This window comes from Lissotriton vulgaris, chromosome 5 (assembly GCF_964263255.1).
Source record: "Lissotriton vulgaris chromosome 5, aLisVul1.2, whole genome shotgun sequence".
NCBI lineage: Eukaryota > Metazoa > Chordata > Amphibia > Caudata > Salamandridae > Lissotriton > Lissotriton vulgaris.
In genome coordinates, this window is record NC_141693.1 from 728,307,926 (window position 1) to 728,332,221 (window position 24,296).

The following is a 24,296-nucleotide window of genomic DNA, read 5'->3' on the forward strand; positions in this document are numbered from 1 at the left end:
TCTATGTTGCTGATGAATGTCCATTTTCCAAGAGGTAGGTTAACAGTCTATCAGGCACCCTTCTATCTGACATTACAAAGGTTAATGATGAAATTATCACATTATTATATTCATAACTGTAGGGAATCCTAATTTTGTCCTGAGCTATATTTTGATCAAAGTAACCGTTGATCAAAATCATATACATTGTTTATTGCCTTATAAAAAAATTACCTGAATAATGTTCCATGTTTCGGTTCATGGAGATGACACACTTTTAGTAGATTTTAATTTTTATGCAAACATACGTCTCACATGTCAATATAGGTTTGATAGCCTACATGATACAACATTTACGTAATTTTAGTAGATTCTCATTATTATGCAAACATATGTCTTATGTCGACTAGAACACAGGTCGCTTGGTTTTGTTCACATGAACATTTCCATTTTACCTACTATGTTCCATCTTCTTCTGCATCATAATGGCTGATGTTTACACCCCTGATTTTTGCACCCTAAGCTTCTTGAGAATACACTACTTGGAAAAATATCTATATAACATGTTTAAATTCATGAATAATATTTCTTAATCCAAAGTTCTTTCTTCATGGTGAATGTAAAATGATTCGATTTTTAAGTAAAGCTTTTTAAAAAAATACACTTTAAAAAAATGACGCCTAATATGAAGACGTTTTCTTTGTTTTTAATTTACAGCAGAAAGAATATAAAGCATTCAGAAAACATTTTCCATATGTTAAGGGCAATTCAAAACATTTTGCATGGTTCCAGCAGCTGAGCTCTTTGACAGATCCATTGATTCAGTGATGCTTGTCATGCACAATTACAAAAATAAAACTTACAAAAAAAAGAGACATCTACACTAGTTTTACATGCAAGACTTGGGGACCCCTCCCCCATTTGGGCACCGACTTCTGTGTGGAACCGCCTTTATCGTGCAACCAAGTAGGGGTTCCACGTTATATCCTCTATTTCTTTCACACAGCATAGACTATTTCCAATGGAATCACATATGAAGGAATTGGACATTTAAAGAGACAGAATAATGTCAGCTGTTCACTTTGATGCTAGACCGGCTCCTGGCACTTGGGAAGTAAATTTTATGTTTTTCCAAAAAATAAAGCGGTGTTTAAGTATCTTACATTCATAAGCAAGATCCACATTTGCAGAAAGATCTATCGGTACAGCTCAAGTTCAGTGGGAGCGCAGACTGCAACTCACCAGTGGGCAGTGATATACTGGTGTACTACTCTGGTAGCACTGTAGATCCTGAAATATGCTAGCTTCACAGATAAAGGAATGCAAAAAGGTAAAGCAAGGTGAAGTGGCTCAGCACATTAGTGAACCTGATAATATGTCAACATAATGCACAACAAAAAAACTCTGTTAGTACAAATATACAGTGGACACAACTGAGTTCATTACTCTTGTTAGCGAAACAAAGTAGATACATTGATCATGAAAAATGGAAAAAACATTTACATTTTCAAGCTAACAAAATTTCATAAGTTCTTCCAGTGTTCATAATACAGAGCAATGTTCACTTATCCCAAAAAAAGGAATTTGATATGTTTCTTTTTCCCCTTCTCTGTAAGTTAATATTAAAATACATTCTGTTTCGGAACATTCAATGTCCCATCTAAAAGATCATAATGCAATCAGTTTTCAAATGTACAGTCTGTAATACTGGCATTGTGCGAGATCTGAAGATAAACAGTAAGAAAAGACTTCAGGGCTTACTTCTAAACTGTACATGTGTGACCAAAGGAAATAAAAACAGGTATAAATACAGAAAAGGCAACAAGAGTACCGAGCTCAGTGTTTAAAGTGAATGTTGTGTTTACCTATACATAGCAGGAGGAGATCAGTTTACATATATTTCCTGCATTAGCATACTCTGGGCTTAGCATCAATCATGTGTATAAAATATGAATAAACTCCATCCGTTCTTAAACTAGTGCGTGACATTTTCAGGAGAACTCATCTAAACAATGGTTATCTGTTCATTCAGGTGCATAATTCAACCTCATAATTTCAGTTGATACCAGCATCTGGAAAGTAATTACTCTCTAAAGATTAAGTATGCCACTTAAAATACGTTTCTATTAAAATAAAAAAGGAATACTTTTCTTTGGCTCATTTGTATGCAGAAATATCAATATACCATGGCACCCCTACAAGAACGGTTTAATTCACACTTCTTTTTATGTGTGCAATTGTCATAACATTTTCTCACTTCCAGTAAGTAGATTCGAAAATGCAAAACATATTTTCTGCTTTCCTACTTTCCTTCTTTTACTGTTCTAGTCTCATTCTACGTGTAATTTATTGGACTGAATGTATGGTGTTTACGCTATATATTCTCTTTCCTATGATTATCTGCTTTGCAAATGTAACTTAATTTTCTTAAGCATTATAGCATTCACATTACTTGGCACCATTGGCAAAAAAATAAAATGTTAAATAAAATTGAAAAAAAAACTTCTGGTAGCCAAAAATTAAATGTAAACATATTCTTTTTAGTAATGTTACTCTGCTTTTTTTCCTAGTCTAAATACAGTAGCTCGTTTTTCGCAGTTTAGTCATGCTTTAGCAAAATGTTCTTCTAAAGAACATTTAAAATAAAGTACTCTTATAGTGAAATAAACTTTTGTTTTTTATAGACCGTAGCCACTAATGCTCTGCTTTTTTCAGTTCTTTTTTCATGAATTCATGCACATATCTCTTATTTTTTAATATATACATTATTTACAAACAATACATCCATACTTCTCTGGCTCATTCAGACAAAACTATACAAATATTAATTGTAGCTCGCCTAGTTATTGACCCTTTTGTGAATAAAATATTTAGTTGTCAATCAATATACCATCTTTTAAATACTGTTTCTCGTTTTCCTTGTCCACTCTTTATATTTACAGAAACCTCTCATTTCAAGGAGGAAGCCAAACCAGGGAACCCATCAGCTAGTATTCAGCACCACACCATCCTTAGGTGGAATATAAAACAATATCGGGAAGTTAGCCTCTGTGAATGTGCAATCGTCATTAAATGGTAATAACTCTTGCTGCGCGTTCATCAGAGAATACCTACCCAGACACACATATGTGGACATTAAAACTAGTATTGTTTGAGTCAGACAAACTATTTAAAAAGTAAAATATGGCCTTGCCAGAATGTGGTAATACAATTCTTGTTGGACTTTACATGAGGTTGAAGACATTAGATTTTGCCTTGCATTTTAAAATCCACTACAGTATATCTGTATTAAGACTTGTTTAATCACACACTGAGAAACACCATATTTGTTACACAGTGGGCTCGACCAGTTATCTACTGTAACACCAGCAAGCATGCATCATCCATTTGAATTGGTTGACTCAGGAAATAGGCATAGACTCAACCAATCAAAAATGACTGTACAGGCAGCAAAGCATGCTTCCTTCTGTTTTAGTAGCTCACTGAGTTCAGCTAATGCTGGGACCAACATACATAACCTTCATAATAAAAAAGTTTGAACAGTATTTATGAAAATAATTTTTTTAGATGTGAACACAAATAAATACATCTTTAAAGAAATTAAAGTGCATGATATGAGCAAAAACTTATATGAGATTCGACACATTTGTTTAGTACCTCGAAAATAAAAATATGACACTATTAAAAAAGTTGCTATGTTTCTACTCTTCCCATGCAACTACTGTTTCAACGCCCGACGAATTGAGCATTCTATTTCATGAAGAATTGTTTAAAAAAACAGCAGTTTGAATCTTTAAAACGTTGCATTAAAACGGCAGAGAAGAGGTAATGAATGAAATAACAATGATGCAAATAAAAAAACAAATATTACATTGATCCCTCTTATATCTCTCCCCCTCCCTAACAAAGTACATAGATTATCAGAGCCCACCACCTCTCCTCACTCTTGTGGAATCCCAATGGCACTGCTTCTTGGAACAGGTTGGCAGCTGCAGGACTGGCATTCTTGCATCGCTTGGTTAGTCCTACTTTTTTCTTGGTATTTTTGGTATATTTGTACAGATCCACATGTTGTTTGAATCCAGCCCTAATTCAAATAGACTGCTATATTTCAGGAAGAAAGAAGCCGCTCATGAAATCCTCCAGGCACGATCTTTCCCTGTGCCTATTCCATTCAACAGAAGATTTGAGTTCCAAGATGTCTTGCTGAACAAATTAAAGTAGTCCATGAAAGTGCAAATGCAATGACCAAAAGGATTACTGTTAAAATCCTGCAGATGATCTTCTGAAAACTGCAGTTTTTTTGTTTTTTGTTTTTGTTGTAGTTGCATGTCTCTGCTAAAAACAGAAAATGAAAACAGTCTTTCGAGCAATGTCACATTGCTAAGGGATGCTGCTGTATGTCTTCAAGTTCCTTGTCCTTTTTCAATTCTTTCACTCTGAAAAGAAAAAAGAAGGACTGAATACTACTTAAGCTCTACAAAAGTCGTAGAACATTGGCGAGGAAGCAACATCTGCATGCTGAATTGAATTCATGAGCCAGACTACATCGCTCAGGATGCAGTTTTAATCATGCAAGTTCTACAAAAAAGAGTGATCCTACTTCGGCCTTACCCACATGTTTACATCCGGAGTAATACATAAAAAAATGTAATTTCTTTCTATGGTTTCAGTGTAATCCTGATGATTCCCCCCCACCCCCCAATTAGTTGAACAACTGATACTGATACTTGACAAACATTCAAGTCTCAATATAGAGACCATTATTTTAAAAACAATAATACAATTGTGATGGCTAGAAACTTATCTGCAGGTGCACATCTCTTTTAATTTATGTGACAATCTGTATTACAGCCTTCAAGAAACTATCCAGTGCTCCCAGAGGGGTGGAATGGCCATCAAACAATCCACAATAGTAAGTCTTCCAAACTTAAAAACAAAACGCTCAAGCACCAAAAACAATAGTCCAAGCCTTGATTAGTGGTAACACTTTTTTAATTAATGATTTCTCTGTCCCTAGCCAACACGTGTTTCATCTTTTAACAGACGTCCTCAGAGCTAGAAACCATACCATACATATATTAGACTTCATATAATAATAGGGTAATTTTACATGTGTTCAGTAAATATCCTTTGCTCAAAGTTTCTCGGGTGTTACAACGTCCAGATATTTAAGAACTGAAGTGGTATTGAAACATCATTCAATATGACCTGAGTACAAGAATAGAGTCAAAGCCCGAAAGCACTCCATAGTTTTCACCTATGCCAAAAAACACCAATATCTGTGACCAATATCCTCAGCAAAGAGATAAAGTGACATACCCATGAATAAGGTACTCTATTATTATATGATGTCTAACATATGTATTGCATTATTTCAAATATGTTTTACAAACGTGCAGAACACATGAACATCATAGACAATATTTTGGGGCTTTAAGAACACGTAGCATTATGACTATTAAGTGTAATTTCTTGTTTTTTTTCTTTACAATTATTTCTATAAAAGCCTACAAGTGATGTATCAGTTGATATATTTTGTCCTAATTGTTAAAGTTTGAAAGTGGTAAATGGATATTTAACGTTGTCTGTTTACATAATCCATTTATTTACAGCTTAGATCATCTCTATTGAGACACATGGGGCTTTTCCTCATTAACAGCGGTAGCAGTGAGGTTGTACATTGCTTTGATAAAAATAATTTGGCACTATTCTCACCATAATATACAGGAATCTGTAAAACACACATACTGTTAGACTTGGCCCTTTTTGCAGGGTAATCCCTGAACTTTCTGCCTTCCTCCTGGAAGTTTTTCTGACCTGGTGTTGGTGGTTTTAGTACTCTGGTTAATTTATCACTGCTGTCCAGTGTAAAGTGCATGTGCTCTCTATGATAAACGTGGTAAAATTGGTCTACACCTATTTGGCGTATTTAATTTACCTATCAGTCCCCTGTTAAGTGGTATCTCATATGCCCGGGGCCAGAAAATTAAATGCTACTGGTGGGCTTGCAGTGCTGCTTGCGCCACCCACCAAAGTAGCCTTTCAAACCTGTCTCAGGCCTCTGCCATCGCAGGGCCTGTGTGCAGAGTTTACTGGTGCTGTGATGTAGCACATAAAGTGGTTGCCACGTCTGTGACTCCCCTTTTACGACATATCAGTCACCCCTAAAGTGGGCCCTATCTAGCCCTATGGAGAGGGTGCGCTGTAGGTAAAAGGTAGGGCATGTGCCTTAACTTTGTGGCATGTCCTGGCAGTGACAAACAGCCATTTTGATTTCTCACTACTGTGAGATTACCCTCTTATAGGAATGCATTGGGATTCCCTGATATGTGTTTCAGTGGTAATTCCTGATAGGAGAGGAGTAGCGTGATCAAGTTTGCTATGTTTGGAATAGTGGTAATAAATGCTGCGTAATGGTGTTCGCAAATTTATTATCACTATTTTAGAAATTCCACTTTTAGCAGTGGGCATTTCTGTGTGCTATGTGTCTTTGTGCCTGCCTGTTGTGTATTGCATGTCTGGCTCTGGATGACAGGGGCTAGGGAGGTGCAGTGGCTTCAGAGGGACTGGGTGAGTCAGAGCTAAGTTGAATAGGTCGATCAGCATTTCGAGTAGTGGGAGGAGAAGCACCTGGACCTGAATAGGACTGTGCCTGCCTTCCACAATGCTGGCTCTGCCCCAGTGTGGTGTGTCTGGGACCGGAGCCTACACTAACAAAGGAGGTTATGGTGCACTGTAAATATATATTTTAGGTGCCCCCAGAACTGATTTAGACCAAGCACATAGCCCTGTACCAGTGTGAGAACAAAGACATTGGCAGTATAAATATTGAGGCTGTGACCCCATGTGGTTGGTTACCTGCTTGGAGCTGAAGGACTGCTGGGTGTAAGGAAGAACCACCATGGGAACCAGCTGCTGTCTCCTGGGAGTCCCTACGTGCTGGCCTGCCTGTGCCCAGCTCTGCCTGGTGTGGCCTGAAGCCTGGAGCCTGAGGAGCACCTTTGCCGTGGTTATGATCCTCAGGGCTGTGCCACTCTTCTAAAGCACATGATCTTCACTCTTCTGACATTACCTGTGCCCGAGGAGAGGGGACTGCAGAATCAACAGAGATTTCGCTCTAAGATCATTGAAACCGGAAGTCAGGTAGCTGTTGCTTGATTGTGGGCGGGGCCAGCAGGAGCAACTGAGCAGACGTATGGGGAACACTGCTTCAGGGTACCCCGGAAGAAAGGGGGTCCTGCCCCTTGAAAGCACGTAAGGAGTGCTTCACTTTTGCCCCTTCTGAGCGAGGAGGGGGCCCCTGATTCCCAGCGCCTTGTGATTGCTTCGCCAAGGTCGCTGGAAGCCAGGTGACTGCTGCCTGATTGTGGGCGGGGCTCCTGTGATTTCAGTCACAGCTGCGCCACCGGATTGAGGGCAGCTGCAACATCGGGGGCATTCCTGTTTGGAGACATTGGTGAGTTGCACCCCTGCCCCCCTTGCATTGCGCATGTTGTTTTGGCTGCATCGGCAGCTAGGGGGGCCAGTTTGAAGGACCCGTGTTAGAGGAAACATGGAGTCGAGAAAGCCCTGAATTTTGGGATGAACGGCGTTGGGAGGAAGCCCAAGAAAGGCCCCCAAGGACTAGGTCAGTCGGCCTAAGATTCGCTGCTATGTTTTGGTAGGAGGTAAGGCAACTAGGAGATGTTTGCACCTTATCAGTGATTAAGGTGCACTGTTGCTAATTTAGGATGTATGCCTAATAATATTATGCCTAATTATCATGGTTTCAGTGGGGTACCTGCCTTCCGAGTGACTGCAGCGTGCGTGCTTCTTCGACCATGCGGAAACGAGTGTTCCTCACTTCCACGTTGCAGGCAGTTAGCAGTCCAGTTCCCCGCTACCGGAAACCTTCGCTACGTCCCAAAGTGCTTCCGGGGGAAACCGCATAAACTGCTGCGGTTCCCGCCGGCTCAGCGCTTTGGATTGACGCCTTCACCCTGTATACGGACGCCGCTTCCTGCATCAGACGTCTACTTCAGGTATCCTTAGGCCGCGCTGAAGCCGCCCCGTTTCTCTTGCAGCATCACTCCTGCTTCCCTGCTAGTGCGCACTGCATTGAGATAGTGTGGGTTCCCCATCGTAGTGTGGGAGCGCTGGGTTGTACAACCGCATTATCCTGAGTACTTACCTTTACTCCAGGAATTGTTTTATGGCTTTTTGCCTGACACCGCGCTGGAGCTCTTATGTTTGCTTTCGCCAGGCCGCGCTGGAGCACTATTGTTTGTTTTGACCTGAGACCGCGCTGGAGCACTACTGTTTGTTTTGCCTGAGATCGCGCTGGAGAGCTATTGTTTGTTCTGCTTGCGACCGCGCTGGAGCGCTTATTACTTGCACTGCACCGTACTGGAATACTATTTTCTGTTTCCCTGTACACCCCGCAGAGGCGCTGCTTCATGCTTCATTGATGCTGATGACTTCTCCACAAGTGGTGTTTCCAATTGCAAGGTAAGCACTGTTTCCGCATGTGTGTAAGAGGTATATAAGAGAAGGGTTTGTCTGTGCCCATTATAACAGGGTTTCCCTTGTCTTCCCTACCAGCCGGTGTTAACGGCCAAGCCCCTAACAGAGGGAGGTCCACTGCTGGTCTTGTGGACATCATCCCCGTCATCTTTAGCTTCCTTCCCCGAGCCCATCTCCATCCTGGTTTGTGTACACGCCTTAGCTGGGGTAAAGTGGGTGCGGGGGCGATAGCTCATGTCGTCTCTGCGAGATTACTTCACAAGCAGCAGGTAAGACTTGTGGGGTACACTGCACTAATGTGTGGTGCTAAGAGGACCTTTATCAGTCATTACTGGTTGGTTACTCTAACTGTACATTGCAGGTTTTAATGGTTATGACAGTGGCCCGATTGGCCCTGTAAGTGTATATAATCACTGTAAAGTATTATCTAATGCCAGGTGGCATAGTGTATACATGTGATTGTGTTCTAATGTGTTTTCTGAGTAATACAAAGGCTATTTTTTTATATAAGCTTGTGTGGAGTTTCTTTTGTGGTGTGCCTAGTGTGTCGCTGCTGTGTGTGTGTGTGTTGCACAAACGCTTTACACATTGCCTCTGGGATAAGCCTGATGCTCTGCCAAGCTCCCAATGGGGTGAGCAGGGGTTATCTTCAGCGTGTAACTTCTTGCCCTGACTAGAGTGGTGGTTTCTGCCTTGCTTATGCGCATGCCCTAGCCAACCGGAAATCCCATTTCTAACACATTCTGAATATGAACATACGTAAATGATGTATTTTCAACTGTCAACTAAACAAGAATGTTCTTTAAGTGAAGGGCACACAGCTCAATGCTTTGGCAATATTCAGCTGAAAAGACCTCTGCTATGTGTGAGGCTCCTGGAATATATGACTGAGTTTGAATTTTGACCATAGGTTGTTTCAAAGTGCTTGTAACACTCACTTGGCCAAAGTGTAGAATTTTACCTGCGTGTCTCAGTAATTCTTGTGTTGAGTTTCAGTATTAGCAAACCGTTTTCCTGGAACACATTTTCAGGCATTCTCTATATTTTTAAATTTCAGAATTTTTATGAATGTATGCAGGTTCATCCTATGATCATGACCATTTGTTTTGTAAATTGTCTTATGACAACTATATATCACCTTTCTGGCATTGCCGTGCTTTTGGGGTATATACTAAATCTTAACATGAGAAATGATTGGGCCAAAGCACCACTTTGCTATTCCAATAAACCACTTCTACTACCTGGAGTAACCTGACCTTCAAGGGTTTCAAACGGAGCTAGACTGGCCGGTATAATTTTCTTGGTGGGCTTCAGGTTAGTGGGCTGCTTTAAGAGCACTGTGGGCTGCCATGACTTAAAGAGAGCCCCCACTCCCTAATGAGATAACATCTTCCTGCTGGGCGTGGCTGCTTTGAACATTTTATTCAGGGCTGATTTTGGTTTTAAGTCTGGCCTTGCTTTTAAATCAGGGATGGCTAGCAACTTTTAAAATAGGTGGGGCGCGCAGCCCTGTAAAACTCACCGATATGTTGCCTGTTGCCCTTCCCGAAGACGATGAGCAGGAAAGGAAGACGGTTTACTTCCTACTTTCAAATCAAGCCATTCCTGGAGCTCCTTAACAGCTCCATGATTGGTTGGAACAGTCTAACCTAGTGCTCATTTTGAGGCCCAGGGGGCAGGGGCGCCGTGAAGCCCCCACTTTACCAGCTACAGCGGAGGTAGGGTTTTTTATGTGCCTCTTTTAGCTGTGACTTGTCAGATAAAAGCTTATAATTATCGCTAAAAGGAAGAAAGAAAGGCTGATGGGAAAGGAGGAGGGATGAGTGGATGCATGAGAAAGTGAAAGAACAGCTGAGTGGGTGAAAGGGTGAATGGATGAGTAGTTGAAAGGATGGAAATATAATTGAGCGAAAGGATGATGAAAGGATACATAGATGAGTGGATCAAAGGATGTGTGGCTGAAAGAATGAAAGGAAGAGTAGGTGAAAGGGTGGATGAATAATACAAAAGAAAGATTGGTGGGTGAAGGATGGATGTGTGGGTGAAACGGTGAGTGGGTACGAGAATGGATGGGTATGTGAAAGGTTAGATGAATGAGGATGGATAGATAGCAGAGTAAATAGACATCTGAGAGGATGGGTGGGTGGGTTTAAGGATGGCAGAATAATTGGTAATTTGAGAGGATGGATGTATGACTGAATGGGCAACAATATCAATTGATGTATGAAAGGCTTTATTGATGGATGGATAAGTCAAATAATGGATGTGTAGATGGATGGGTGAAAAAATGATGCAAATATGGATGATGGATGTCTGTTATAGATGGATGGAGTTGCCAATGATTAAATGATGGATGAATGAAAGAATGGTTGAGAAAATGTGAAGGTGAAATAGTGGATATCAGCAAGGGGATGGAAGGGTGAAAGGATGACCAGATCAATTCTTGAATGGAAGACACACGGGAGCTCTTCTATGGAGGTTCTGGCAAACATGCCTCAATTGCTGGGTGCAATCACAGCTTGGGTCCAAAGTGGGGGGTGGGTATTTAAATGTTCTGGCTACTCCCCTGATTGGGGGCCTGTGCTTACAAAATGGCTGTTTTACAGCACTGGGTTTGGAGGCTCTAAAGTGTGCATGACAGATTGGCCAGCTGTAGGCAGTCGGCCAATCTGTCATGCGCACTTGAAGCAGTCATCCTGCAATACGCAGGAATCTGTTTGCACCCTCCCCTATCACACTTATGTTAGTGTGGTCAGCGGCACAAAGAATAATAAAATGGTATGGTAATGACCATTTTATTATTCTGTGTGTACCTGATGCGACGTTCCTCTGCCTTAACAGAGGAGTTGCCTCTATTTCAAATGTAATTTTATGTTGTCTGGTCCTGTTGCTGTTACGTCTTAGATATCCAGGCTCTCATGGGATTCAGATATGAATATGGTGCAATCACTGCACCACTACATTTATCTTGAGGGATATTGTCAACGGCCAGCAATAATTATCGCTGGCCGTGCTTAGTGATAAATGTCTTATCGCAGGCTATCTCTGGAATTTATCGCCCCAAAATTCCAGAGATATCGAGGTTATCGCCGTTTTGCAGGGAATATCGCTGGCTTTCCAGCAATGTTCCCTGCAAAGCGGCGGTAACCTTGCTGATATGATCCTGTGGTCGCATCAGCATAATCCTCCTCCTATGTAAATCATAGGTAAGTCAGGATTTTAACACATGTTCGTTTTTGGCAAAAAACGCAGTTTTCGCCAAAATCTAATGTGTGCTAAAATCCTATGGGTTGCCTCGTAAATATCGCGATGTGAACACAAGAGATATTTCACAAGGTAGTCCATTTGGGGTACACCCAGTGATGTCCACTTTGCATCTCATTAGAGATGCAAGGGGAGGCTTCGGAAAAAACGGTGCTAACATATGATTATGCATGTTAGCACCCTCTTGTAAATAGGGCGATAGTTTTATCTCAGTTTTTTGGTATTTTAAGCCAAAAAAGCAGAGATAAAGCCCATGTTAATATGCCCCTTTTTGCTTTGCATTTGCAATACCTTTTTGGCATACTAGGGAGGATGCAGTACTATATGCTTACATTTAGAATAATTCAATAAGACGGACGCAGAGCAGCCTCGGATCAAGTCTCCATAGGCCCAATTGAAGGAAGGGCGTTTAAGGTACCTTGTTCAACAGTAATTGTTCAACAGTGACTGTGAATGTATATGAAGCCCTATCCTATCTGGAAGGACTACTTGCTTAGTCTATAACACACCGGCATCTGTTGGATACCGTTGAGAGTCCAAGATTTAAAGGACGAGCGGGGAAGCTAGTGTGATGCTCTTCGCTATATATTTATATGGCACACTTCAGCGGATTGATCTTCGTATACAGCTTTCTGTTATATGCAAGGGGCGTTTCCTTTTTCCTGAAGAAGGGACTAGACGCACTCGAGTAGATTCATTGGAGTCTTCTGTTTTTTCATAAGCATAAGATTTTCTTTGTATACAACGTCAGAGAGTAATACTGTATGTGTTGATAAAGATGGTCTGATCAGAAAACACCATCGAAACGCGTTGATGCTCTTGCTACATAATACGGGCTGTTATACTAGATATTGACTGGTTTCTGGAATATCAGGCCTCAGCCTAAAGGCCATATGAACATGGATATGGTTTTTTTAAAGACACAGTGTACTGTCTCGTCATGCTCTCTTTTTATCTTTTCCCCTTCTCTACTTTCCTTTTTATCTCTTGATCTATTGTGTAATCATTTGCTCTATGGATAGATGAATTGTATATGCATACATGTTTTGGTGTTTTTGATTCGCCACTTTTTAAAATTATTTTAATAAATCTATATATTATAATTTCACTATTGTCTGTGTGTCGGTATACTGCTTTTGCAATTAGAACTGTGTCAGAGTGATGGACGTACTGTTTGAGTGAAGAAGATTTATCAGATTGGTAGGTCAAAGGACACACAGTTCTTTCGGTTTTGATTGAACCCTAGTCTGTGACATTAAAGTGTCCCTCTCGATTTGTTTACAAATACATCAAGGATGGGACAACAAGGGTGAGTTTTGCAGGTTTGCTGATTAATGCTCAGAGAGCAGTACTGTCTTTGCGAAAGTGTTCTTTTTTTACCATCCGTGTCAGAAAGTTGAAATGCATTGCTAACCTTCCATTTACCTTTTTTATTTGTTTAGCGAAGCTATATATCCTGCAAATTAATTCCGTCCTGTGACTTATGAGAAATAATGAGCAGAAACCCCCAAAGTAGCTTTTCCTAAAGCCAAAATAGTTCCAATATCTGGTGAGCATGAGTTCAAACGTAAGGCAATTGCCTGATATAGCATGACTAGGAAGAAAGAAGGCCAACACAATAACCCCTTGTAAGCTTGGGTATCAGACTAACTGGGGTAAATGGCAAACAAGGGGATCATTTACATCAATTACCCTACAGTCACTGTTATATCGTTTGTCTGTCTAATCAAAAGAGATAAATAGAATCAACCACATGAGGCTAATAAAGATACATTTTGTAGAAAGGAACAAAACAAAAGAGAACACAAAAAAGAACCAATAGGTGCACAGGTATGAAATCAGTACATTACTTTCAAAGATTTAGTTTATGATGAAAATGAATACATATCCATATGGTACACGACCAGCAAGGATCATCATTTCTCTTTTCCAATTGTAATTAATATGGCTTATGAAAACAGTATGACAAATGTATGATTCATCCAGTCTTGGAAGGGAAAGAGTTCATAGAGCAAATCTCTCAATAATAGATCTATTCCTCGTTGATGATTACAATTTTAAAAAGTGGAATTGCTGTCAACGTTTCAGTCTCAGACCAGAAACCCATTGTGGTCCGGTATTATCACCACATATCAAGAAGGTGATAAGAGCTCCAATACTTTTGTACAGATTATATGTTTCTAAAATTATAAGTTTAAAGCAGACTGACTCAAAGTGTGTTCTACTTTTGTTTTTTACATTACCGAGATTCTTTTTTGGAGAATCTAGGTCTTTGAATATGGTTATCTTTCCTTTCTTTTACGCTTCACGTTGTTTCACGATTGTCACGTCACCACTTTAAACTGGTGGTTTTGCAGACACAGTATGTCTGAGTCTTATTGAGCACTATTGTCGTTGAGAATGAATCACCATTTTCAAGACCCATGAGGTGCCACAAGTTTTTTGAACTCCTGGGCGATAAGATAGCACTTTGCTAGATGGCATATGACTGTATTACTTAATTTTTTCTCTCCATCGAATTCAGGTTATAGTCCACCTCTATTTGAGAGGTTATGAGTTTGTACACAGAGCACGAATTGGTATGCTAACGTAAACGGAATTTATTTTGGTTGGCTGAACCTTGTGTGAAACTATCAATTGTTTAACGTCTTATATGCACCATATATCTTATGTGAATAAGTTCATGATACAATAGGTACATAGGCATCTTGTATGTTTATACCTATACAGCCTTGAATCAGTCGGGGGACTACACCCCTTACGCGATGAAACACGTGTTGGCTGTGGCTGTTGAGAACTGATGTGCAAGACTACAAGAATAAACCTTGAAAAGGAAAAAGACTAAATGTTTACAACTTATATTGTATGATGAAAAAGTAGTGGTTTGTTCTGAGTGACAATAGGGAAACCATACTGAAAGCTGACATGTGCTGGGGAGTGAATTATATTCATTACAGATCTCAGGCTTTAATCTGTGGAGTTTGGTGGTTCTCCACACCCTGCAGCACCGTTATATAAATAGACAGAAACCAGATTAAATTGTGTGAATCTACCCAGAGGCGCCTTACACCTATAAATAATACCACGATTCGGAGCATGTACCTGTTTGCTACAAGCAGAGGCTCAGCAGAAAAATCACAGGGTTGCAAAGAGTTCACAAGGTGCTCAAATGACTTTTAATTAGTGCTATTGTTAATACTGATCAATACAATGTTGATGCACACCATGATATATTTACGTATTGAGGTAATTGAAATTTTTATGGTCAAGTATGTCCCCTAACGTGTACCCCAACGTCTCCATGTACGTGCTTAAAGTACATGTAATTTCCCTCCATGACCGAATATGAAGACGCAAATACATTTGCGTCCAACGTTAACATGTCCTCTTTCAGATCCACCATGAATGGATTGATAATTCAGTTCCTAACCATACCATGCCAACGTCTTTACATGGTACACTTTTACGTTTTCCTGGTTCTGCCGAGCTAGGCCCTGATTTCTGTCTCCGAGCCCTTTCTGCCTCCTGCCTCTGAAAAGCTGCAGCATGGACACGTATCCCTGACCTCTGCCTTACTTCTTGCCAAACGAAGCAGTGCCTGGCTCAACCCGGCCTGCCTGCCAAGACCGTATTTTGCCTTCAAGTTATCTGTTCAGCCTCCTCGAAGATACATTCCTGTCTAGTGATTTAGGTAAACATCTCCCCGTCTGCAGAGCAAAGAGCAAGCCTTCCTGTTTCCATGCAAGTAATTTACAGTTCCCGTTTCCATAGTAGGCCCATGGCCCCTGCACGTAGACACATATGCACGCACTAGCATTCAGTATAGAATAGCCTCTGCCCGAGAGACCTTTTACTCCAGATAATACATCCTCCAAACATAAGATACCATGATTAGGCGCCTTGACGCCCATTGGGCTAAGTGTGCGCGATACAAGAAACCCCTCATTCATTCAGATATGTTATAGGTCCAGGTCGTTCTGACATCCCAGACTTCTGTCTCCTCTACTAGTGTTAAAGTTCTCCCCAGTTACACATCTATGTCACGTCATGCTAGCTGCGCGCGCATCCGCACTTTCTGCTGATCCTGCAACTTTCTCTATGCACCCACCCACATGTGACGATTCTTGTGACGTTTCTCTGACATGTACAGTGCACGCCTCCGTGTACGCCTATTACACGCCTTCTTTCACGCCTCTTCTTACGCACATGTGTTCTTATCTCGCTCTTTTTCACCTGTTACGCCTACTGTATTGGATTCAATTATGTTACTTTACTATATATAATGTGTAATGTTAATAAAACGTTGACTGTCCCTTCCCGAACCCTAGTGGTGACGGAACATGATCTCCAACCTCGAGGTTCTTTTTCCATTAAACCCTGTATGACTCAGATACCACCGACTCTGCCTCTCATTTGAATGAGCTGTCTTGTAATGATAATTATACGGTAAAAATGACTAGGTGAATTTATTTACCACATAATTTGGCGCCCGAATAGGGACCCCCCCCCACCCCACGCGCCGGCGATGCGTCGCAGGCCTTGCCCCCTGCCACAGCCGTGACGGACACCTATGCGAATCTGCAGGTTTTCCTGTATCTCCCTCAGGCCTACGGAGGTGACGGAGACTGCGGTCGACATCCAGACGAGGCGGTGAGGAGTGCGGAGGATCCCGACCAGAGCCCAGCCGAGAGTAGCAGTGTCCGAGGTATCCAGAGGCCCACCTGTTCCGAAGTGCCGAGGCGCATGCGTAGTAGCAGTACCAGTAGAAGTCCAGTCCAGTCAGAGGCCTTCAAGTTCAAGTTCAAGTATTGCTCCCGGTGAGTACCGTTGCTAGGGACGCATCTAGACGGGTGCATTAGTTTGTGTCCGGTCAAGACAGGTCTGGGTACAAGGTCCTGGTCCGTACGTGTTCACTTAGGTGAGCGCGGTATGACGTGTCTCTTTATGGGACCGGTCTGTACTGTTTAGCAGTGCATCTAGTAATTCAGTGATTCAGTGATTCAGTATTCAAGCCTTCTAGCATTATTCTCACGTGATTCTAAGTATTGTGTTTTATGTACTAGACAGTATCTATTCGAAATGTTTTAATGTATTTCATGTCGTGGTATGAATGACTGTTTGCTTTTTATTGCTGTGTTTATTGTGTTCGAGTCAAAGTAAAAATGCCGTTATTTTCTAAGTTACGTCAGATAGGAACTAGGAAAGGGATACTCGAAGAAGCAGTGCCTGTCCCGCCTAGGGACACTCCAGGATATCTTATGTACCACAAGCACGGCTTAGATGCTGTGTTGTATTTAGATTTGTGGGTGGACTACACCAAGCACTTAGAAGAGAAGTTTAGATGGCCTGTCTCAGGGACATGGGATGCCGAGTGCATCATGAGAGTTGAAGAAGCATTATGGAAAAAGAAAGCCAGACAATCTCAGAAAGATGCCATAGAATTGTGGCGTAAAGAATCGCATAGAAGAACAGAAAAAGAATTCAGAAAAGCAGAGAGAAGTAGAGAAGAATCCGAAAAAGCCAAAGAAAAAGAGTTACTAGAAGAAGGAGAACAGGTCAGATCAGAACAGAACAATTAGACCGTCAAAGAAATGCACTCATTACAAGCATGTATCCAGTTCTTGCCGAGGGCCTGCCTAAGGCCAACCCGGAAGTATCCAGTAACTTGCCACCACCATTGGTTCCGACTAAAGTACGTCACCATAAGACCGCAGCAGATATTTTCCTTTCTTCCTATTTAGATGGTGTAGCTCCCGCATATACCAATGTACCCGTACAACCTGCTAATAATAATCTGCCACAGCATATTCCTGCTGATCAAGCCATGACCCCTCCACGTCAGCATATTCCCGCACCTGTTGTCACTTCCCCTACTGTTCCCTCTACTAATCCTTTTTCGACAGATGCAACCCAGGGTTCAATCCCGTTACATATGCCTGCCCCACAGTCAGGTTATGCTCATGCTTCCGCTTCGGGAGGTGCCGTAGGAGGCTACCACCGAACCCCGCCACAATTACATCGAGTGACAATGAGAGAATTAGCAATGCAGCGTACACCTAAAGCAAGCCCAGCCGAAAAGCTTAAAGAATATCTTACAGATTGTAGATATGATCCAGTACCTGGCAAGACAGGACCCATGATGTTAGCCTCATTACGTTCACGCCGTGTTACAGATTATCTGATGTTATTACCAGAAATGCCAGAACATCTAGACAACATATATCATTTTATTAGAACAGGAGAGAGGCCAGGTTGTGTTCGTGAAGCCATGGCGCATCAGAAAGTTGAGACACAAGGTTTAATATTGCGATTTTTGATTAATTGTTTGATAAGGGAACAAGACCAGCCAGGCTTTTCGCAAGAAGAGATGGAGGGATTGTCAAAATGGAGTCAGAATATTGCAGATTGTAAACATGATAAACAGAATTGCATAGATGTCATGACCAGAAAGATCCGTAAAGAAATAGTAGCAATACATGCCCGACGGGAGGCTGATAGGCCTCCCGAGTCAGACGATAAAGATACCTCAGAGGAGGAAGAACCAGAGAATACTACAGTAACTCAAGACCTGTTAGCGTATGTAGGTAGAGCGAAACCTCCTAAACAGTATCCTTTAAATAGTCCTTTTGACAGACCCATTCGTCTAGAAAGCAAGAAACGATACCTTTCCCCGATACCAGAGCAATGTTCTCTTGAACATATATTCCAAGTTACTGATAAAATCCTGAAAGAAAGAGTAGGTTATCATGAACTCAATACCTTACGTGATCAGGAACTAGCCCGGTCAGCAGTCCAATGGGCCGGGGATGACAGTATATATAAAGATGATCTAGTAGTGCAAACGTTTTTAAATCTTACTCCAGAAGAACAGCGACTAGCTGGTATATACATGACTCAACATCTTATTGTACAGTATGAAAACCAACAGTCTGACCCAGGTCCGCTGTATAATCTATTGCAAGACTTACTCCTGAGAAGATGGAGAGGCCTAGGTACCGATTTAATTGATATCATTTTAGAACAACGTCACAAATATAGTACGTTCCTGACTCCACGTCTTGTTTCAGTTCCACCCCCAGTTAGACAGCCATATCACCTAGACAGACAGAATCCTTTACGAGAAGTACACCCAATCCGGAAGCCAGATGATACGCTTGAACGTGTATTTGTATACACTCCTTTGACTAAAATGGAATTATTGGAAATGAAGAAAATTGTACCTTGTCACGATAAAGACCCTGCAGGGTTCCACCGTGAATTGAAAGATATGTTACTTATGGGCGATTACACATATTCAGACATTCTTAAAATGTTAAAAGTATTATTGCCAGCGGGGATTTACGAAAAACTGAAAGAGAAGGATTGGGAGGTGGGAGATAAAAAGATTAATTGGACCGAATTAGAAGATGAAGAAAAAGGACGTACCTCAGGTTTAGGTCTTGGGGACAAAACTAAAGCATTACCAGGATTGTTAGTACAGGTTTTGCCTAGATTATTGACAGTCAAGAAGGAAGATTGGGATGCAATTTCAGCCTGCAAACAGAAACCAGACGAGGACACTAGTGATTTTTATTCTAGATTCGAGAAATGTTTTATTATTAATAGTGGCCTGAAAACAAGTAGCGAGTCATTCCCACATCTTTTCGTAACCAAATTAGTTGAGAATTCCTTACCCCAGGTTAAGAACAGAGTATTGAAAGTCGAAAGTACATGGCAAGCAAATACGCCTTCCCAAATGTTACAAATGTTACAGTACCACCAGAATAGAATCAGAGAGGAACACGATCATGAACAGAGACGCATGAAAGACACTAAAATGAAAGTATTAGTTGCCCAGTCTGTTCCAGCAGATGGTCAGAAGAGGGGTAACACGCAGAACACACAGACTAGTCGTCCTACAGGTCCTGTTAAAGGAAATTGCAATTATTGCAAACAGCCAGGTCATTTTATTAGTGATTGTGCCGTTCTGAAACATAATATTGCTACAGGCAAAACGAAAGAAAGACCACGTCAGCCTAGGCCAGAATATGTTCAACAGAATATTCCACAGAATCCGCAATCTGCTCCACAACATGTTCAGCAACAGACCGTAGCGGTACCACAGCCCCAGCCCATTGCCGCAACACAACACGTTACACAGCAGATGTACCAGTATGCACAGTCAGAGTATCCAGATTACCAACAGTATTCATGAAACAGCCTAGAGAGGGAAGTGGGTTTGCCTCTCATCGAGATTCCTGTAGATCAAGACGGTCCTTATGTACATAGTCAGGTATTAGGAAAAGACAGAAAATTTTTGATTGATACAGGGGCAAGCAGAACTACCATTAGTCATGACGAGGTTCCAGGGGCACCCCTCTCAGGCTCACAGAATGTTTCCCTTGGATTTTCAGGAAAACCTATTGTTAATGAAGTATCAAAACCAGTTCCCCTTGCAGTTGGTCCATTGTCCCGTACTACAGATTTATTGCTTACGAAGTCATGTCCAGAAAACCTGCTAGGTATTAAAACGCTGAAAGCTCTAGGAGCTGTAATATGTTGTTCTCCGGAAGGAGTGAGATTGTTTTTACGTGACTTCAAGGGTCACTATGTGTTGAGAGATTTTGATCCCCGATTACAGAATGTACCACAGCATTTATGGGCACAAGGTCCGACTGATGTAGGTTGTATGCATATCACACCATATCGTGTCACACTCAAGCCAGGAGTTGTTCTGCCCAGAATCCGACAATACAAATTGCCACCTGAGGCTGTAGCAGCCTTATTGAAAATCATTGACAAGCTTATTGCTCAAGGAGTAGTTGTAGAAACGGACTCCAATATTTGTAATTCTCCAATCATTCCGATTCTCAAATGTACTGATCCAAATGCACCTCCTGTATATCGTCTAGTGATTGACCTTAGAGAGCTTAACAAATGTATCATACCTCAGTTTCCAGTGGTCCCAGATATTTCGTCCCTATTGACTGCTATTGATTCCGAAGCGGCGTTCTTTACTGTAATCGATCTTAAGAATGCCTTCTTTAGTGTTCCCATTGATCCGGAAAGCCAGTACCTTTTCGGATTCAGTTTAAATGGCCGAAGCTTTAAATTTGCACGTGCACCTCAAGGGTTCACGGAAAGTCCGAGTATCTATAGTCAAGCATTGAAAAGACAACTTGACAGTATCCACATGCATGTTAACACTGCCCTACTTCAGTACGTCGATGATCTATTGATCACCGCTCGAAGTGAACAAGAATGTGAACAAGCATCTCTGACAGTCCTATATTTTCTGGCCGACAAGGGACACAAATTGTCTCCTTCGAAGCTGCAATTCTGTGTTCAGCAAGTTGTGTACCTTGGTCACTTGCTGTCCAAGAGGGGGAGACAGCTTACACCTGACCGCATTCAGTTAATTGTACATATGCCACAACCCAAGACACAAAAAGAAGTACGGGCCTTTATAGGCCTCACCTCTTACTGTAGACAATGGATCCCTCAGTACGCATATCTAGCCAAGCCTCTTATACAGTTGACAACCCAGGAGGCAGCGACATCGACTGTCCTCCCTTGGACTCAGGAACATACACAAGCTTTTGACGACTTGAAGAAAGCCCTATGTCAAGCACCTGTTTTAGCAACACCATGTTACAGCAAGCCTTTTACACTTTTTGTCACAGAACGCGAAGGTACTGCATTGTCAGTACTCACTCAAGATCAAGCAGGTTCACACAAGCCATGTGCTTATTTTTCTAGTACATTAGACCCAGTAGCCCAGGCTCTGCCTGCGTGCTTGAAATCAGTTGCAGCAACAGCTCTAGCAATTAGACAAAGCGATTCCATAGTATTAGGACACCAATTGACAGTACAGGTTCCACATTCCGTGGAAGTTCTTTTAAACCGAACACAGACTCAGCACTTGACTATAGCACGACTGACAGGTTATGAATTGACATTATTCCAGCCACACATAGAAATCAGACGCTGCAACACACTGAATCCTGCTACACTTTTACCGTTAAGTACAATAGACCCTATGGCACATGACTGTGTGGAAGTCATTAACACTGTGACGAAGCCCAGACAAGACTTGACAGATATCGCATTACCAGATCCAGACCTGACACTTTATGTGGATGGTTCATGTATGAGAACAAGTACAGGAGAGTTAGTGGCCGCATATGCAGTGACCACTGAAACTGAAGTCATAGAAACACATCGTATTGACACACTGTCTGCTCAAGCAGCAGAGCTCATCGCTCTGACCCAAGCCTGTATTCGAGCCAAGAACCTGACAGTTAACATATACACAGATTCCCGTTATGCATTCGGAGTTGTACACGACTTCGGAGTCCTTTGGCAAGAAAGAGGCTTTTTAACTTCCCACGGTGCCAAGATACAGCACGGTCCCCTCATTCAAGCTCTATTAGAAGCAATACATTTGCCTACAGCCATAGCCATCATGAAGTGTAAAGCACATACGAAAGTCACAGATACCATTTCCCAGGGTAACGACCTGGCAGATCGAACAGCCAAACATACAGCACAGACTCATACTCATACGACTGATATGACAAAGACAGTAGTTCCAACACATTGCATGACAGTTAGGGATCCCGCACTAGATGTAATTGACATACAGACACATGCTACCCCAGATGAAATCAAGAAATGGACAGAACTAGGAGGGATCCAGACAGAACAGGGATGGATGACGAAGAGAAAAGCCACATGGTTTCTCCCCGACTCTATGGTCCAAGTTATCATTAACACAGCACATAGTCCTGCACATTTAGGAGAAAAAGCTATGTTAGACAGTATTCAAAACCTTTGGTTCAATAAGCATTTACGAGCAGCAGCAAAACAGAAAGTGCGTACTTGCATGATCTGTTGTCAGTTCAACCCAGGTAAAGGCATTCCCGTAGAGCAAGGTGGATTTCACCCTCCTGATCACCCCTTTGAAGTCCTTCAGATGTATCATATCCAGATGGACCGTTGTCGAGGATTCAAGTATGTCCTCGTAGTTGTATGTGCACTTTCCCGATGGACAGAAGCATATCCAGTCCCAGATTACACTGCCGTGACCACTGCCAAGCAGTTGGTTCGCGAATTTTTCCCGAGGTTTGGTTTGCCTCGTATCGTGTATTCAGATAACGGACAGCCATTCTCGTCCGAGCTCATGAAGCAGGTTTCCCTTTTGTTAGGGTACCAATGGAAGTTCCACTGTGTTCGGCATCCCGAAGCAGCTGGATTAGTAGAGAGACACAATCAGACTCTGAAAACACGTCTTGCCAAGGTCTGTGCAGAAAAAGGAGTAGACTGGATAGTAGCCCTTCCAGTTGCTCTCTTCTATATGCGAATGGTAGCCCATTCTAGGACAGGGCTATCCCCGTATGAGGTGGTTTTTGGCCGGCCACCGAATATGTGGGGGACGCCTCTGCCCCGTAAATTAACCGATGTTGACAGTAATATGCTGACAGATTACCTTGCTTCCTTGATGTCTGCACTACAATCATGTCGTTCACAGGTCGCAGCAGCCTTTCCAGACAACACTGAGGTGAAGCCACACAAGATCGTCCCTGGTGACTACGTGTACGTCCGTAATTTTGAACGGTCGAGCCCTCTGGAGCCCCTTTGGAAGGAGCCGAAGATCGTTTTAATGACTACAAGGACTGCAGTGAAACTCGAGGGCAGAAAAAATTGGCTCCACTCGAGCCATGTCAAGAAATGTTATGGACTTCCGCCTAAAACAGTTTCCCAGGACTGCCGCATTCCAATCATTGATACTAAACTCCCCCTGGTAGAGAAAACTCCGTCCCAGGAGTACAAATTAAAGTTGAGGTCTAGTAAGCCAGACAGTTTAATTGTTTAAGTCCCCCCCTGGGTGAAGCGGTTAGACAGGTTCCTGACATGTACAAGCTAGACCCACATAGTGAGAGAGATAGACAGGAGATCAAGAAACAGAAATATTGCAAGAATCTCCGAAGCAGATGTATTGTTACTTTACTTGTCATGTTTTTTCTGAGTCTTACGATTATATGCCTAAGCTATATGTTACATGTATATTTTCCTATACAAGCACATTCTTCTTTCAATGACACTGCAGACCACACCTTTAGTGATCTGCCCCCGCACGAACTTTCTTATCGACTTGCACTGCGTAACAATTCTTTCATCCGTATGTTACATCATTCTCACCAGACCAGCAATGCCACTAATTGCTGGGTATGTGGCCGACTCCCTCCCTATCAGCAAATGACGGGAGCCTTGCCTCTATTTCCTTACCCGTTTACACATAATGGTTCATGTGGTGCATGGTTTACATTAATGTCCTTGTTAGACAGTAAGTCCAAAGTTTCCCAAGGTAATTGGATATGGGGAGACCTGAATACAGTTATGAATAAGGCATGTTTCCCTGACAAGGAGGGTCTTCCCCAAATGACAGGTACCGATCTAGAAAACGAAGTATATGGATTAGGTAATTTTACACTTAGCCTCATGATTTTGAATGTTCAGTCAGAAACTAGTTCGAACTTACCATCAATATCAGTTTTGCCAGTGAAAGG

General features: G+C 41.9%; 1 protein-coding gene across 1 annotated transcript in view; it reads right to left on the reverse strand.

The window, feature by feature from the left end:
• Nucleotides 1–665: 665 nt before the first annotated feature.
• Nucleotides 666–24,296, reverse strand: part of LOC147711447 (calmodulin-binding transcription activator 1-like) — a 1,194,547-nt gene continuing 1,170,916 nt past the window's right edge. Inside the window, exon 19 of the mRNA XM_086919489.1 lies at nt 666–4,418. Coding sequence (XP_086775615.1) covers nt 4,386–4,418 — 33 coding nt within the window. The 3' untranslated portion in view covers nt 666–4,385. The remainder of the gene's footprint in view (nt 4,419–24,296) is intronic.